The sequence below is a fragment of the Neodiprion virginianus genome, chromosome 4, assembly GCF_021901495.1.
Source record: "Neodiprion virginianus isolate iyNeoVirg1 chromosome 4, iyNeoVirg1.1, whole genome shotgun sequence".
NCBI classification, from domain to species: domain Eukaryota; kingdom Metazoa; phylum Arthropoda; class Insecta; order Hymenoptera; family Diprionidae; genus Neodiprion; species Neodiprion virginianus.
In genome coordinates, this window is record NC_060880.1 from 31,424,571 (window position 1) to 31,441,519 (window position 16,949).

General features: G+C 40.1%; 1 protein-coding gene across 9 annotated transcripts in view; it reads left to right on the forward strand.

The window, feature by feature from the left end:
• LOC124303590 (myelin regulatory factor-like protein) overlaps positions 1–16,949 on the forward strand; it is a 50,362-nt gene that overhangs the window by 18,983 nt on the left and 14,430 nt on the right. For 2 of the 9 annotated variants that reach the window (XM_046760983.1, XM_046760979.1), the window contains exon 1: positions 7,317–8,066. The exons of 1 other annotated variant lie outside the window; for it this stretch is intronic. In XM_046760983.1, the coding sequence (XP_046616939.1) occupies positions 7,937–8,066 (130 nt within the window). In that variant the 5' untranslated portion in view covers positions 7,317–7,936. Of the gene's footprint in view, positions 1–7,314; positions 8,067–16,949 lie in introns of those variants that run through there. 6 more of the 9 variants (XM_046760986.1, XM_046760984.1, XM_046760978.1 and 3 more) reach the window with 6 other exon arrangements.

Below are 16,949 nucleotides of genomic sequence, written 5' to 3' on the forward strand. Positions count from 1 at the left end.
CCTCCCGATGTATAATCGTTACATTATCGTTACTAACTTCATCCTCTTAATTTACTTGCATTGTTCGTTGCATCAATTTTTCTCTACTTTCGTAAAAAATTTACGAGATTGCGAGTTAGTAACTTTCGTAAAGTCGATATGGCGTTGAATTATTTGAAACGCCGAGCTGATATTGTTTTAAACGTATCCTTTTCGAAGGATCATTCTAAGGTTTCCAAAATATCTAGGTAGGTGTAACGACTTTTTCTTCACGGTTCAGTTTACACAACTCAACAATGTACGTCTCACCTCGTGAAAGTTCAAATATGTTCCCATACATATTATACATTTCGGTTAATTTTTTACAAACTTCTCGCCGTGTCACTGAACCCGAAATTCCATTCTATATTCAAATTACACATTTCAGCCGGATCCTGCAGTTTGGTTTGCGCAAATTTACATAACGCACACGCGTGGCGTTGTAAACATGAAAATAACGAACGCATGGATAAAACTTATGTACACACATGTGTACGCAACATAACAGCACTGCAGTGCAATGCCTTGGTGCCTCATAATCGCGACGATGAAACTCCAAACCGTTCTGCTTACACAATGCGTAACTTGATCTGTACACGAGAGACGGAGAATTAAACTTTCGAAGTCGTCGATAGTGAAGAAAAATGCCATTATTACTTGCGAAGTTTGCAGAAATATTTTAAACGGTTCATTCGTTACGTGTAATCGTTGATGTGCAAACTGCAGGGTCTGGAAAATTCACTTATAGAAATCGCAAATTACCCTTCAAACTCGTTGTATGTATTTAAAGAATGAATTTACTGCTATTAGAGTAATAAAAAAAAGAAAAAATATATGTTGATTGAGCTTAACAAACGTGACGAAAGAAACGTTTTCTGGATTGAGAAAAATGTACTTCTGCTCAGGTAACCCAGATTTATTATTATTGCGACCACCTTCTTAATCGAAGAAATGACATTTCCCTAGTCATATTTGATAACTTCGTGTCCTTTCCCTGCGCGATTGTTATGTTAAATAAATATTTCGGTATACTTAACACGGCGTCGCCACGCGGTCGTTCACTGGTTGTTTTCGTCCGCGGCTAATCGCAGCCTTTATACCGAATTATCTAGGTATATATAATTGACTCGACGGCCACAAGTCTATTCTAATTCATTATGGTAACGAAAAAATATCAATGTAGTGTCGCAATATACGTCGAATAACTCGTATTAATTATACGTATATTTAATGTTTACTCCGGTTTCAATTGACATTCGCAAGAAACGAACGTTTTGAGAATATCAACTTCTTGGAAGTATTTATCTGCAGGCATGCAGCACGGATTTCCTCGAATTACACGTATGATGAACCGAGAAGGTGAACTTTCGCTGCCCGAAATTCAGGCTCAAAAACAAATAAATAAATAAATAAAATCTCATCGCACCTCTCAAATTTGCAGCATCTTACGCGTTGCGGTTAAAAAAAAACACCGTACACACGAACGTATTTCTACGTCTCGAATAAATTCTACCGCATCGCGTGGGGCCGCTTATGCGACATAAAAGTTCTTCGATACAGTCGCGGCAGCAGCAGCAGCAACAGCAGTCGTGTAAATGTCAAAAAATAAGTAATGCGCCGTTTAACTCTCGACCCTTAACCCTCGAGTAAATGGGGGTATTTGTCAGGCGTAAATATTTACATGTTATCATCGAGTCCCCGGAGGATCAGGGGGGCAGAAACGCGTTTACACACCCCCGCCTTTCCACCTTTGCGTGCGGCCTCCGGTTGATCCGACGACGCGCTAATGCCCGTCGATTACACGCACCGTACGTTTCTACGGGCAGGTGGAGAAAAGAGTAGGTGAGGAGGGATGGAGGGAGGGAGGAGAACGGTTCGGTTTTCGGGTGTTCGTCGCTGCCCTGACGAATTCGAAGGGGGGAGTACTTTTTTTTTTCAAGCTTTTTTTTTTATTTATTACGAGACCTGTTACGTAGAAAGTTCACGGATAAATTGTAATAATTGCGTATTTAGATTAATTAAAGTCGGGGTGCGAGTCACCGTTCAATTTCAAAGGGTGAAATCACACGTTTTAGCCACCTATTCTGGTCTAGTTGTCATCGTAGATAAAAGAAGCTTCAGAGCTTTCACGTGTTACCAAGCGAATAAGGTTGCTGCGTCGAAACATGTTGTTTTATTTTAAAAACAGTCTTGTATCACAGATTTTAAACTGTAAACACGTTTTGACATTGAAACTTTTTCTTCCCCATTTTTCAATTTCGCTGCTTGTTAATTCGATACGTTAGATCATAAACCTGTTCATTTTACTCTGTAAAGCATAGATTGAATAGTTAGTTTTCAAGTTATTTCAATGGGATAGGGTTGAAAATTTTCAATACCTCATTGAAAACCATGTTGAGCGGAGTCTTCGGCGACAACTGCAAGTATTTGCTTGCAAACTTGACTTTTACGTATAAAACAAAATTCCCTTCTCTAATTACCCGGCCTTCCTGCAGCAGGTTCATTTTTTCATACCAAGAGCTACTCTGGAAAGGGAATTTCAATATTCATCTCGAATTTGATTTTCTTTAGGCACGGCCCTGAATCGAACTGGCTTTTCAGTCTTGAAACTGAAAATTATTCCCGTACAACGAAACGTTCGTGTTTGATCTATCGATCAGCGTGACTGCTGACTTTGAAAGTCTGCGATTCGTGCCTCCGAAATAATTATCACCTGCGCAAGTGTGGATCACGTATAGTCGTTATACGTACCCTACAAATCCCGGAATACATGTAAACGAATGTTACTGTATTCAATCTACCGAACATGTGAGAATATTGGTTACAGAACCACATATATGCGTATGCAGAACGATTTGCGCAGTCGTTTCGTTGCCGAAAGATAGATACTTCATTCGATCCGCGAAACTTGGTACGAATTATCGAAAGTTTTAGGCAAAGGCTTCTTCTCTCGGTGGAACGATGCGTGTTTCGGAGAAATCGTTTCTTCCCGTCTTTAGGATCATCTGAAATTTGGTAAACCACGATATACAAAACATACTCACTCCTTAAACCTTTCCGGCGTAATTTTAACGTCATATCGAATAAGCTGATATTATACACTAGTGAAAGGTGCGTTGTTTCTCTTTGTTACCAGTGGTCCAATATTAACAAAAGATAAAAAAACAAGACACACTTTAGCTATGGAGAAGCGAAGTTGAGGCTCCGATTCTCGCTTGCCGGGACTTATCGAAAGATCCCCTGAAAAAAAAAATAATCAAGTTGACCCGTTTTTACGTATATATGAGAAGATCGTTTCGCGATATCTTTTCTGTTCTGTCAACCGCGAGGAAAGTTTAAACAGACAAATGGCAAGTATGTTATTATGTTTAAAGCGGGATAAATTAAATGCGATTATAAATTGTCGGATAACATCTCTGAAAATTTCTTATTTCGCTCGGAGGAAGCATTCAATTATTTTACGCGGTCGTACAAGTTTTACCGTCTTATACACACATATATAGTATGTACGTACAACAATAGGGTATGATAACGTCTAATTATAAACCATTGAAGAGAAATTTATACGTCACCAAGATGACTGCGGAGAAATTTTATAGAAAATCCTTTGACGAACGTGCATCGAACGATTTTCCGTTTTTAATCTAACTGCATCAGATTTACACGTATAATGAACAAACTCGAGTATGATTCTCGAGGTATTTGAAGAATTTTAAACGGCACGAGCTGCGGAGTCGGAGCACAGATAATTGCAGCAAGAAAACGTACCGTATACGGTATATAATATGGAAGAATACAGATAGGGGGAAGTAAAATTGTATAACCGCATGATAATATATTTAAGCGTTACGGCAGAATTACGCGTGCTGCAATGTTCAATCTTTGATCAGATATCCCGTATTCGCAGGATTTTCCGGAGGACTTAATTGCTGATTGGCTGCACGGCTTGCTGCGGCGCTTGTTGCGTAATTAAAAAATGAGAAACTCTTCGACACGCGCATACCAGAAGCGATTCTACAGTCTGTCTTCTGCAGAGCCTGCTGATTTTTATATTACACGCATTATGCGGTTGAAAAGATTGCTTGGCAAAATTTGATACTTTTTATTAATTATTAATTTTCTCTAAAGACAGGCCGTGAATTAAATATTCGTGAGATTGTCGCATTCGTGAGCTACGAAGATCTATTTTAAAATACGTAAATACATATGAAATACTGGAATCGTGAGAGTCCGGTAGATCCGTTAGATTTCAATCCACCATGGTTCATTTAATTCGGAAGATTATTTTTTTTATAGAGTCCTACTGGAATGGATGTTTATGTTATTCAATTCTCAATTGAATATTGCTATTAGTTCACGGTTGTAATTAATATCGCTGCAACGTGTTGCGTGATCAAATATTAAACGATATCAACGTCGTGGTCAAAAAGTCGTTCAGCGAATTCGTAGCTATACTTGAAAAGTTCATTCTGAACGAAATGAATCCTCGTAGAATTGATTTTTGACTTTCTAGAATTTGTGATTTAAGATTAGGCTTCGATGTCTGTAACGCTTTTGTTTCAACGTCCAGTATTTATCATTTTTGTTTATTTAACGAGACCTACGCAACTTATCCGATACATTAAGTAACTTGATAAATCATCGACTCAATCTACGACTATCTCGCAATGAAAATTAGTAAATAGTATCGACTATTGGCCAACCTGCAAACTCCTCAAACGAACACCGCCGAGGTTTTCGTGCTCGAGACAATTGCCTGACGGATAAATAACCGATAAATCGAATCTCGAACGTAACGAACGATACGTGATGCGCAGCCTGCTTCACAGGGCTCGGAACAACGAGGCAAACGAAACGTCCCGATGCATCGTTTACTGTTATACAAGTTTGACAATATGCATTCTACATGCTAAATTGCAGTCAAACGAGGTCAATGAGATCTGTCAACTTATATTCATACAGAATCACTATCCATGAGACTTGATAAGTTGCGTGTTAACCGAATTTTTTCATAAACCCGATCAGCGGTCTCATGATTCCCCCGACTCGTTTGTCATTGAGAGAAATTTTTAGTTCCGGTTACCGCTCAGTCCTTAACTATTTTTATTCTTTACCGCAATCGAAAAATATAGTTCTAGGTAGAAAATGAAAATTAGTTTTCTAGCTGTTACCGGAAAGTCTAGTATCCGTTACGATTCTTTCTCATTACGATCACTGTTGCTATATTTTCTTGTAACTGTTGCGAAAATTTAACGCTCGTGCAACAGTAAATTGATGTTAAAGCCTTATTTAACTAAAAAAGTAGATTAAACCGAACAAACTGCTTTACGTGTTGCAATAACCAAAAAAGGATCGACAATAGCGCAAAATGGTTAGGCGTACCTCGTTTTTCGTAATTTCAACAATATTGGAACAGTTTTTTTTAACGATACCTGTTTTACTCAATTTTTCTAGTTACTGTAAAAAATAAAATTTTTCTCACAATCAGTGTAGAACAGGAATTATGCGATTTTAGCTTCCAATAAGTGCATATGTAATCCTCGAATCGCAATTGAAAATACAATTACGTTCAGATCGACACTTGCGGAGGTGATTAATTTACCGAGAAAAATCCCGTAATCACCAATTCGGATAAACTGTGCCAATTGAGTACGTAAAAAATAAAACTACCATATACCTACACGTCCTTAAGCGCGATCGTATTTAGGATTATTCAAGATCGATTTCCGTCCGAATAGATACACTCGGAAAATTATTCATCGTGGAGTTGCAGTTGCACGGCAATCGTGCGCATCGAAAAAATGGCGCAATCAATATTATAACCTAGGCTTTCTGTATAATCTATTTTTTTTTCTACGTCAAATGGCTGCGTTTCACGTTATGCATCGCGGACTGCGGCTCGCACGTTATTTCAAAACTATATATATACAGTAATATACACACCATAAACATCAGTTGATCAACCGTCTTTGAACGCAAAAGGAATGAAATGAAAGATTTTCAGCCATGCATTTGTTACACGTTATATATCAACATTATGTAACCGTGTATGGAAATAAATATTTTCGAAACACACGAAAGGGTAACTGCCGTTAGGGAGAAAAAAAGAACATGGTCGTTGTGCGTTTATTGAAACTGATAAAATCGGTCGGCCACAGATTTTTTTAATACATTTTACGAACACGGTAAGTTTTTTTTTCACGCGACAATTTTTTCCTCCTTCAACCAAGTCTATCGGCTTTCCAATATCTGTAACAAAGATCTGCAGTTTGTGATTTAATGAATTTTGATAAATCTATAAAATATTCAAATACTTGTATACATTATAAATATGCATGGATGTAATAGCGTTATACGCGGATTATATACTGAAATTAATTTCCCCTGCTGATTTATTATATCCTTTATAACTATTCAGGACTATCAGGTTACGATACAAAAATACATTGTTTAATGAGCGCATTAAGAGTTACTACCCGGAGACTGAAATCGGCATTGATTACCAATTACGGTCGGGGTTCTTAATATCAGTCATCCGACGTTTAGAAATGTCCTGCAACGACGATCGTACAAAGGCTAAAACTACTCCTAGACACGACATCTCGTGATAAATTATAACTCGTAGACATTCGTGAAATACGTGTATATATATATATATATATATATACGTATACCTAATATAATTGACAAGTTATTACAGAGAACGGACGATCTGTACGTATGTACGTACACGTCACACCGCCGCACTTCACACATCATCAATACACATTCAATGCGTACAAGGTGTACAAACCTGCCGCAGCTGAAAAGTTTAAACAAGAAAACAATACATCCGACGAACACTTGAAACAGCCCAAGATTAGCTGTATAAGAGTAAAAAAAAAAGAAAAAACATTCCCACTCCCAGCTTTCGCAAATTCGATCACGCTGCGAGACGCGTAAGGGAAATTAGTAAAAACCTTCAACGACGCGTAGTTTTAGGCAATAAAAAGGGGTATTCCGATAAAACCTTTCGAGTTACTAGCGAGTGATGAAATTTTTTTGAAAAAAGAGGGGGTGGGGATCACCGTCGTCCCCTGGAACGATGCCTGGGGTGTAATTTGGCAACCCCATGTTCGACGACTCGAGGTTAGCGCCGCCCTCGTCGGCTCGACTCCCACCACTTTCTTCTACGTAGGTACGCCGAAGTTGGTCGGTTCCGTTGGTTGCTACAAACACTGTGTTGCACAGGTTTGTAACTGCGCGAAGGAACCGCCGCCAGGCCGACCTCTCCCACCACCTCAACCCTCCCAAGAGCTGGCATTCGATATCACCTACGACTTGAAACTAGCGGAACTTTTCTATCCTACGGTTTGACGCGAGTTATCGCTCTTGTGACTGACGATTCGAGTTCAACTGACGGTACCGTTGCTTCGTTGAAAATCCGTTGGAAATTCGTTGAAAATTCGTTTGTCGTTGATTGGTTGGAACGCGGAGCTGCAAACATTTGAAATAAACGTAAAACGAGAAAAACGGACATGTAACATCTCCAGAAACGTGTACGAAGTCAACCGAACACGGAACACCGAGTGCGATGAAAGGGTTTTTCGGGAACATTCCGGAGTGAAGTGCGACTTTGCAGGACCGGGAAAACAAAACGGTAAAATCGCGCGTGGTGGTAACTTTTTTGGTGAACCTTGAGGGAAGCTTTTCGCCTGCCATTTGGCGATAATTTTCAAATCTGAGATGAACCCTGGGCCGGATGTTTCGCCGGCGGACGCTTACATGCTGCTGGACTGATTTCTTGGTCAAAAACGCTGGACAATCTGCAGCATGTAGCGGACTTTGTGAAGTGTAAAAGTGCTTGACGCGAGACACTCGTTCGTGCGAAGTGCTAAACGCGCCGCTCGTCGATTTAACGGCTAAAATCATATCCGCGATGGAGTTTCCCTGGGCGATTCAGCACCATCCCGATTCTTCTCAGAGCACTCCAGGTCATCCCGTTGAACACGAGGACTCGGGCGTCATTCCGCACTCGGCGACTCGACGCCTCTTGACCCAAGTTGCAGGTGAGCCGCGAAATTGGCGGGAAATTCAAAACAGACGCCAAGTTTTCGACGACAGATGCGAAAACGAGCAGACTGATATTCGAACGAAAGAAAACGATTAATTTTCCGGTCCACCCGATTGTTTCCAAACGATTGTACAGACAGACCCGATGGTTTATCTTTCGTCCAAAGTTTTCGAAAATTCATCCCAGACTCGAGAAACATCCTGGAAAACAATCTGCACGTGTTTATTGTTCCCGCGTCGTGCGTTTGATTTTGAGAAATTTGTCGGAAGGTTTTTTCTTTTCTTTGCTGTTTTTTTTTCTTCTTGTCATTTTCACAATAACGGCGGAAGCGTGATTATGTTTGCACAACTTGTACTCTGGTTTTTTTTTTTTTTTTTTTTTTTTCTCGCGGACGCGCGGAAATACCCGAGGCGTGTCCATTTGTATAGTCGGATCGAATAGGTGGGTTATGATACATTTCGGATCATCTTGTCGTCGCGCTGTGTTTGTCGCTGCATAGCGGCTCGTGCCGTACAAATGAAAGTCTGTTGTTTGTCGGGTGTTTGTATCGAGTGTTTCTGCTTTTTACACACTTTCAGTTGGACAAACACGCTCGATCTGAATATTTCGTTGAGTCTTGAACGGCCAGCCACGGACGGTAAATAAAAGAATCGAAAGCTGAAATCGGGCTAATTGCATGGGTCGTATTGAAGCGTATCTTTTTTAAATAAAACAAATAAAAAAAAAATAAGCAAAAATAAACCCAAACCGTCTAATCGCCTAAAATCGATTTAGATCCTTTTTCGACTAGCCCGTGGCCTTCAACTCCACTTTGCAATGAACTTAGAAATTTGTTTGTCCTCGGTTTACGCGGCGGCTATTTTTAACATTTTTAGTAAACATGTATTGCACGATAAAATTAAACACCCGTGGTAATTCCGCATGGGTGGTAAAATAAATTCGATCCTATAATTGCGGTATAAACGATGCTAATTTTCGAAAGTCGAATATTATGTACATACCTACACGCAAAGTCGCATAGCTATATAATTTACAACCACGTGTCCGCAGGTGTGATACGAAATTCATTTCCCACTATTAATCCGGCACGGGTGTTTCCTGTTTTACACTGTGAATGGGCTCTCGCACGTTCGACGACTGGACGAGAAGGGAAAGAGAAAAAGTAGAAAAAAAAAAAAAAAAAACGACAAAACGAAAATGAAAATTACGCAATAATCGCAGTGCTAGGCCGACTTCTCGCTAATTGCTTTGCGCAACACGGCTGAATCATCCCGCAAATTCTCAAAAGTTCCGCAGCGGTTCGACGATTTCGGTTAGCCCACATTTTGTATTACATTAGGTACCTACCTACCTATATTACAAACCGCGTGCTGAGCTGCGACCCGTTTGCGATTCGTTACCGAACCATTTAGCGCATCTCGATGAAGTAGGCTTACAAGTTGAGTTGTAACTCGCGATTCGTTCCGCACGGAGTCGCGCTCAGAGAAATTTCGTGTTACATATAGACGCACACGTTTACATACATACGTACGATTCTGTATTTTTAGCAATATTATATGCCAAACACACCGCGGTCCGTGCGTTCCGGTTTTTGCAGTTCCCTCGTTTCTTGGATATTTTTCCCCCGTCACCATCAATCCGGATCATCGCCTGCAGTATTTAATAATGATGCAGACGCGTGGATTTCATTTTTTTATTTTATTTTCAGCGTAGTACAAATTTTCACCAGGTTCAAGTAATTCGCAATTTATCGTTACTTTTCGCAAATTTAGAGATCCGGTTCGAAACTCAATGAACCGGTACATGATAAAACGAAACTTACTGATATTTTACAAACGCAGTTCTCGTTCAAAGTTATTCTAACGTTGTAAAATTGTCGTTGTTTTCAATTTTTTTAATCACTTTCACGTTATACGCCGAGTTCGATCTCGTAAATTTTCATGGTCATGCCGTACATATACATATAATTGATCACTTTCGAGTGTGAGAAAAATATGAAGATTTTTCTCATTAACTTTAATGTTTTCCGGATCGTCCGTGGCGCGTGATGATTTATATATATATATATTATATATCATATATTTTTATATACCCGCAAGTTTCGATGCTAGCATTCCAATTATAATCCTCACAATATCCCGCAGGGTTAAAGCTCCTGATGTTATTCTACCCCGTGCGTGCAACATTATGTATATGTATATATATATACATACACACAGTGCGAAATCTAATTTTGACAATATTGAACTCGTGCAATTCAGCGGAACTTGCGTGCGAAATTATTGCGCATTTCGTTTCGTTGCCAAAAAGAACAGCGTGGATGAGTGTATAAGTAAAAGAGAGACACCGTGTCAGGTTGCTTACATTTCCTCTGCGCCTTCGCAGAATATCGCTGCGAATGGGACAATATAATTTTCGCACAGTGGTGATTCATTGACTGGAAGATCGTGATCGGCTGCGGTGTAGACGTGGAATTGCGTTTTAAAAAATGATAAAAGTTTTTTCGGAATTTAGGATCGCGGCATTGTCAATTTTTAACACTATTGCAATAAAGTAGGACTGCACGATCAGGAATTCGGGAACTAGCGCGTTCCTTTGGCAGTCGAAGACTATGTCGAATATCTTCTGACCCAGATTCAAACGTTTTCCTCCGCGGTAGTCGAGCGTCTATTGTCAAATTTTTTTCCCTCTCTCTGTTTTTTCTTTATTCACTTATTTATTTATTTCTTTATTTCCTCAGAATCCGAGGAACGAATCACACTTTTCACACACCCGTATACCTAGGTATACGCTCCACGTTCATAACCCACTTTGAAATCGAGTCGCGTTCAACGAGTTATTCTCTTCTTCGAAACCTGGAAAGAGGAAAAAGTGAAAGAAAAAGCATGATTCTTTGTATCCGCAGCAGCAGCAGCAGCGGCGGCGGCAGGAATGGAACGGTCTTCGAGACTTTACACATTTTCTTTACCCGTTCGATAAATCGTATTGTTGTATAAACCAAGTATTCTATATCGAGTATCCGCTGGTGTGACGCAAGAAAATCGCGGGATCTGCGTTTTACACTTTCTTTTGTAAGAACGTTCGAACCGTTTGTAAATATCCCGTGATTTGCGACAAAACTCGCGTCAGGATTGGCAAGGTGAGCCGCATGTCCATTTTTAATCGGGTATTTCCACGCCCGGTCCTGCAGATTCTTACCTCCAAACATTCCTGCCGACGATCACAACAAGCGCGGCGATTAATCATAACTAACGTCGTGTTGTTGTTATTATCACAAGCATAGGTATAATAATTTCGGAGGAAAGATGGCAGCTAGGGGTGTTTTCGAGGGGGACAATCGGCACCTGACGCCCCCTGCAACCTGCAGCTCACATCCTTTGAACCCTCTAAATAACGATAATCGTTGAATTAGAGTTTCGTCCCCCCCCCCCCCCCCCCTTTCCCCACGTTTTTCTTACAATAGCTAATCGTTCGAGCACCCCGCAGACTGCCAACCCCCGGGGGCAGCTGCCGCGACTGCGGGGAGGTTTTAGTCGAACCAGTCGATTAACTTCCCTCGCTTAAATGCCGCACTTCCGGTTGTCAGTAGGTACATGATACCTCGAGGGCAGCTGCCCGGCTTCCGGAACTACGTTTTTCAATTTCAAGTAGGTACGTTACACACACACATTCACCGTCGATTAATGCGGATTGTTTGGCAACAACGTTGTCGTTGATAGGCTGCACTGGGATTAAAAATCACCTCCGCTTTTCGACGATTTTTTTAATATTGTTTCAACGAGGAGATCGCAAGTCCAAGATCATAGGTTATCGTTTAATACCTCAACGAACATATACTCGAAACTTTGTGCAATGAAACTTTGCCGTGCGTTTAAACGCTCTTCCTAAATTCTTTAAATCGCAGGATGTTCCGAATATAATTAAGTGGCTAATTAAGACGGTCTGTACGAGTAGACAGGTAAAAAAGTGGTTGCAATTTGGGAATTTATATTATTATTCACTTCGATTGGGGTTTTTTTTTATTCAAAAGTTTGTATTTCTTGTTTCGTTTAAACATTAATTCAGTATTTTTTATCAGAATCACTTGACAGGAAGCAATGTTTTTGATTGTTATAACAAGAAGCTTATGTATACAAACGATGCTCGATCTACAAAAATTCAAATAAAAGAAACTTCAACCGGAATCGCGTATCTAATCGGTTGTCGAGATACATCGTAAAGTTCCAAAATTTACGAACTCTTCCAACCGCCTGTAATATAACTCGCGAGCAGATAGCAAACCTCGATGACGACGTCGACTTATCGCCCAAAAGTTTCCACTCGATGTCGGCGGACCTGCGAGCATTGAAATCTCCTGGGTCTAGGTACGAAGCACGATGCTGAAGCGAAAACTTCGTACACGCAGTGATTGTCGAAGAAAAAAAAAAGAAAAAAAAGAAAAGAAAACCACTCGAATCAATAGCGTCTTAACGTTGCTAATACTCGTCTGCTGATTTAATTAAATAATTTGATCGTAAAAAACAACGTGTATGCCAACTTTCAGTGAGTCGGGTACCTCAGCTTCGGTTTTACGGTATAAACTGCGATTAATGGCACAGCGTTAGAAATGCTCCCAACTACAAGTTTATTAAACCTCTCTCTCACATCTGCAGCAGCGGAAATATGCCGTCAAAGAATGATGAAAGTAAACAGCGTATCGATCATTATTTGTTCATTCACAGTTACTTGTCGCCTCCGCAGCAGCAGCAGCAGCAGCAGCAGCAGCAACGACTTGTGATATCTTCGTACGTTGACTATGTTTAGAGAAAGTATAGCGAGAGTTCACTTTTTTCCTCTAATTCACAACGACACGATTATAGGTGGTACACAGAATATCTTTTAACTCCGGCTTCTTGCCTGTCCGGCCTGTGAAGAATTTTTTGCCTTTCTTTCTTCTATGCAGGTATATTATGTGGTATGCGTTATACGTGCGCGGTGGAATTTAACATTGTAACACATACGTAATAAAATATGTATGCATTATTGCATTACTCACACAATCCATGCAAATTTTATACCAGCTATCAAAACTCCGCGGTTACATTTTAAATCGACTACACGTACCGATGATATTTTCTTGGCTCTATCGTGCACGCACACGTCGTAAACGACCAGGCCGTCAGATCTTGCTAACAAGAGAGTGAAAGCGACCGTCTAATAAAGTCTTTCCATGCCACTTGACAGCTTTATCTGCTTGATTTTTGTAAATTGTGTCTCTAAATAAGTCCTTGCAATTTTCGAATCATCGATCTCTGTGATATCCATTCTTATGTTGCTTTTCTGTGACAGTTTCGACGTATTTTTTCGGATGTAGGTGTAATAAATTATACACCGGAATACTTGAACTCGTGAATGGAAAGAAGTTTCAACTTATATGTACACACGATTATACGCGAAAAATTATTATTTGCGTACGATGTATTTTCAACTTGTGCAAACTTGTACGCACGATCAAGGCTGACGTTTACCGTTACGTGTGCAAATTGCTTGTATCCTTTTTTCTCGACTGACATGTGTACGAAACTTGAATGGAATCAGAATTAACGTTAACCACTGGACGAAAGTCGTCGAGTTGAATACTTTTGGATATGTATAATAGGTACGAAAAATTCTATACATGAGAATCACACACGCGCACGTACAATAAGAATTACAACTTTGTGCATCTAGAGCACATAAGCTTGAGAAATCGCTGCACACAGTATAAATTACGATAAAATTTTATTTCCCGACCTGCATGTATTGTAAATATAATTACATTAAATCATTCGTTAAGATCAACTCGCAATGCATCGATAGTCGCAATTGAAGCTGATATAAGATTTTATTAACACAACTTTCTCAGAGACGATATTACAAACAAGTGAAAAATTATTGATTCAACGCTAAACAATTGCTTCTAACAATAAGCAACTCAATTATATATACAGAGTCGCTTTGTTTCATCAGTCACAGTAAAAGTGCCGATACCTGCGTTAAATTTTGTACATAATAAAGGTAGATTCGCACCGTTTTGTTATATACACGTAACGTCAAAGACTCTAACGACGAGATTGATAATTAGCAAGTGCCGTCACGCACGATTAGTTTTTCATTCCGCAGAAACGTCAAATTTCGTCGTTCAAGTTACGTTATCCCAAATCAGCAAATTCGTATCAGCCATTCCAAATACGCCGATCGGTATATTACTTAAACACGTCGTAAATTTAATTATGGTATTTGCTTTTCGCTCCGTTGACTTTGACGCATGCAATAAAATTCCAAAGCTCGCCTAACATTATCGAATCCACGCGACGTCTGTTCGAAGGAACGACAATTTACGTTGCGGAATACAATTCGTGCGACGATTTCTCGTCGTATGTACCATAAATCACCCGGAAATATATGCGTTCCTGCTCCGTTTTCCGCATGCGATGCGAAGCGATGTGGGATCCGTGCAGGCATACTTTTCCCGCTCACGAATATAACGGATAATCAAACTCCAAAACGTATAGAGGATCACGTGTATTCGCTGCAGCAACGGCGGCGCGAGGACGACGAGATATCATGCACGAATAAAACGCCAGGGTATAAATCTAAGGCCCGTAACACATGCGGATACCTGCCCCTCTAAAATCCATCCAATTTCTTCCTTATACCACCGTATCATCGTGTCGCCACACTCGGCTTGCGCCGGTGTCGTTTCTTTGTTTAGCAGACCGTTCTGGATTCGGGAACGCCTGTGTGTCGGAGCGTGTACTTGCAAGCTCAGTTTCGAGGAACATCGTCGTGCCCCTCGAAGAATAGAGCCTCGACCGGGGGCGGTGTTTGGTCGATAGGCCACCCCCGCAGCCTGGCAACACCCCGATTGCCCTTCAGATTTGTCACGGCGATGGCACAATTGCCGAGCCGGGTCTGACGTCAAAAGCTTCCGAACCACCCCCTGGGTGGTTTGTTTGTTTGTTGTTTTTTTTTCTCGCTTTGCACCCCGCGGTTTAGACGGCGGGTTGACCCCTCGTCCCCGCCTTGGTCAACCCCTGATTCGGGCCTCCGAGTCCCGGCCAATCGAGGCATTTAGAAGGGAGCCAATCACCAAATGATCGTAGTTTTCGGCGGTCCGGTGAAAGCACCGTTTCAACGTTTTGCGCCTTTGCGACGAACACGGGATATTCGAATGTCATTGTCAATTATTGATAATAACGAATCCATGCACTGAAATTTTTTGTTCCGGTTACCGCTCGGTCCTTAACTATTTTCGTTTATTACCAAAATCGAAAAATACAGTTCTAGGTAGAAAATGAAAATTAGTTTTCCAGCTGTTACCGAAAAGTCTAGTATCCGTTGCTATACTTTCTCCTTACGATCACTGTTGCTATATTTTCTCGTAAATTTTGCGAAAATTTAACGCTTTTGCAGCAATAAATTGATGTTAAAGCTTTATTTAACTAAAGGAGCAGAGTAAACCAAACAAACTGGTTTTGCGTCGCAATTACCAAAAAAGGATCGACGATAGCGCAAAATGTTTACGCGTACCTAGTTTTTCGCAATGCCAACAATGTTCAAACAGTTTATTTTAACGATACCTGTTTTACTCAATTTTTCTAGTTACTATAAAAAGTGAAATTTTTCTCAGTGTTTGCTTTTGAAATTCGAAGGCTCGGATGAGTCGGGGAATTTTATCTCTAGTACACATGTAAATATCAGCTGTATCCAGCTGAAACGCCTGTTCCTTGATTATATAGCCGTGAATTATTCGGCGATTATACGTGCCAAAATTTTTGGCGCCTTTTGAAGATTTTAAAGGTCTGGGCACCGCATGGTTTCAGGACGATTACGAATCGGAAATACAAACACGGCATCAGTTAGGCTTTTGTGCAAATGTGTGCAGCGGGTATAATGTACAAGGTGTTTCACGGATGGTTAACCGTAACGAATCTTGCAATCGTTATTCTTATACTTACATATTACGTACTTATACGTGTGGTGTAAGCCGGAACGTTTTGCGGCAAAAAATAAGGAGGAAAAAAGAACCCACACCGAAAAATATCATCGCGCATGATTTGCGTCGACTTTATAAGAACTTGTATTTCGGATACGAATTATACGAACGATTCGTGAGGCTTATGTAATTATCGACCCAATCCTTGACTATAATTTTCATGTTTTGTTTCTTTTTTTTTTTTTTTTCAACATAACCGAAAACACAGTTTTAGGTAGAATGTGATAATTAGTTTTGTATCTGTAATCGAAAAATCTACAAACATGTGTTACCGTTTTATTCCTTTTGTAACTATGATCACGCGCTAATCTTTTTTCTTGAAATTAGGTACGATAATTTGAGGTTGATACAATTACGATAAATTGATATTAAATAGACTTTTTCAGGCGAAAAAAATTTAGTGAAACAAACGAACGGATAACTAATGTTGCAATGATTAGCGGAAAATGTGGTATTGACAACTGTAATCACACTAAACACTTGCTCTCCACATATCACGTTATCTCTTAACCTTTACAATACAAAAACCATTCTTGTTGCTATACCCTGCATTTTGTTGTAATTTTTTTCATCAAATTTTACAAAAGATGAAGATTTTATTTTCTTCAATTATTCCATAAAGAACGCGATAAGCTCGATTCAAAAACGACGTTATCGATACGATTGGGGTTTCGCATTTCCTTTCTTTTCCTCCACGCACGGCATATGTGCGATCCCTTCTATTTATAGAGATGGTGATTTCATGCCGATAAGCATAGAAGTATAGGCGAGCAGGTAGGTAGGGGTAGGTATGTAATGAAATGGCGATCATTGAAGCATGAAAATTGAACGCGGCATAAGCACGTATACCTATACGTATGT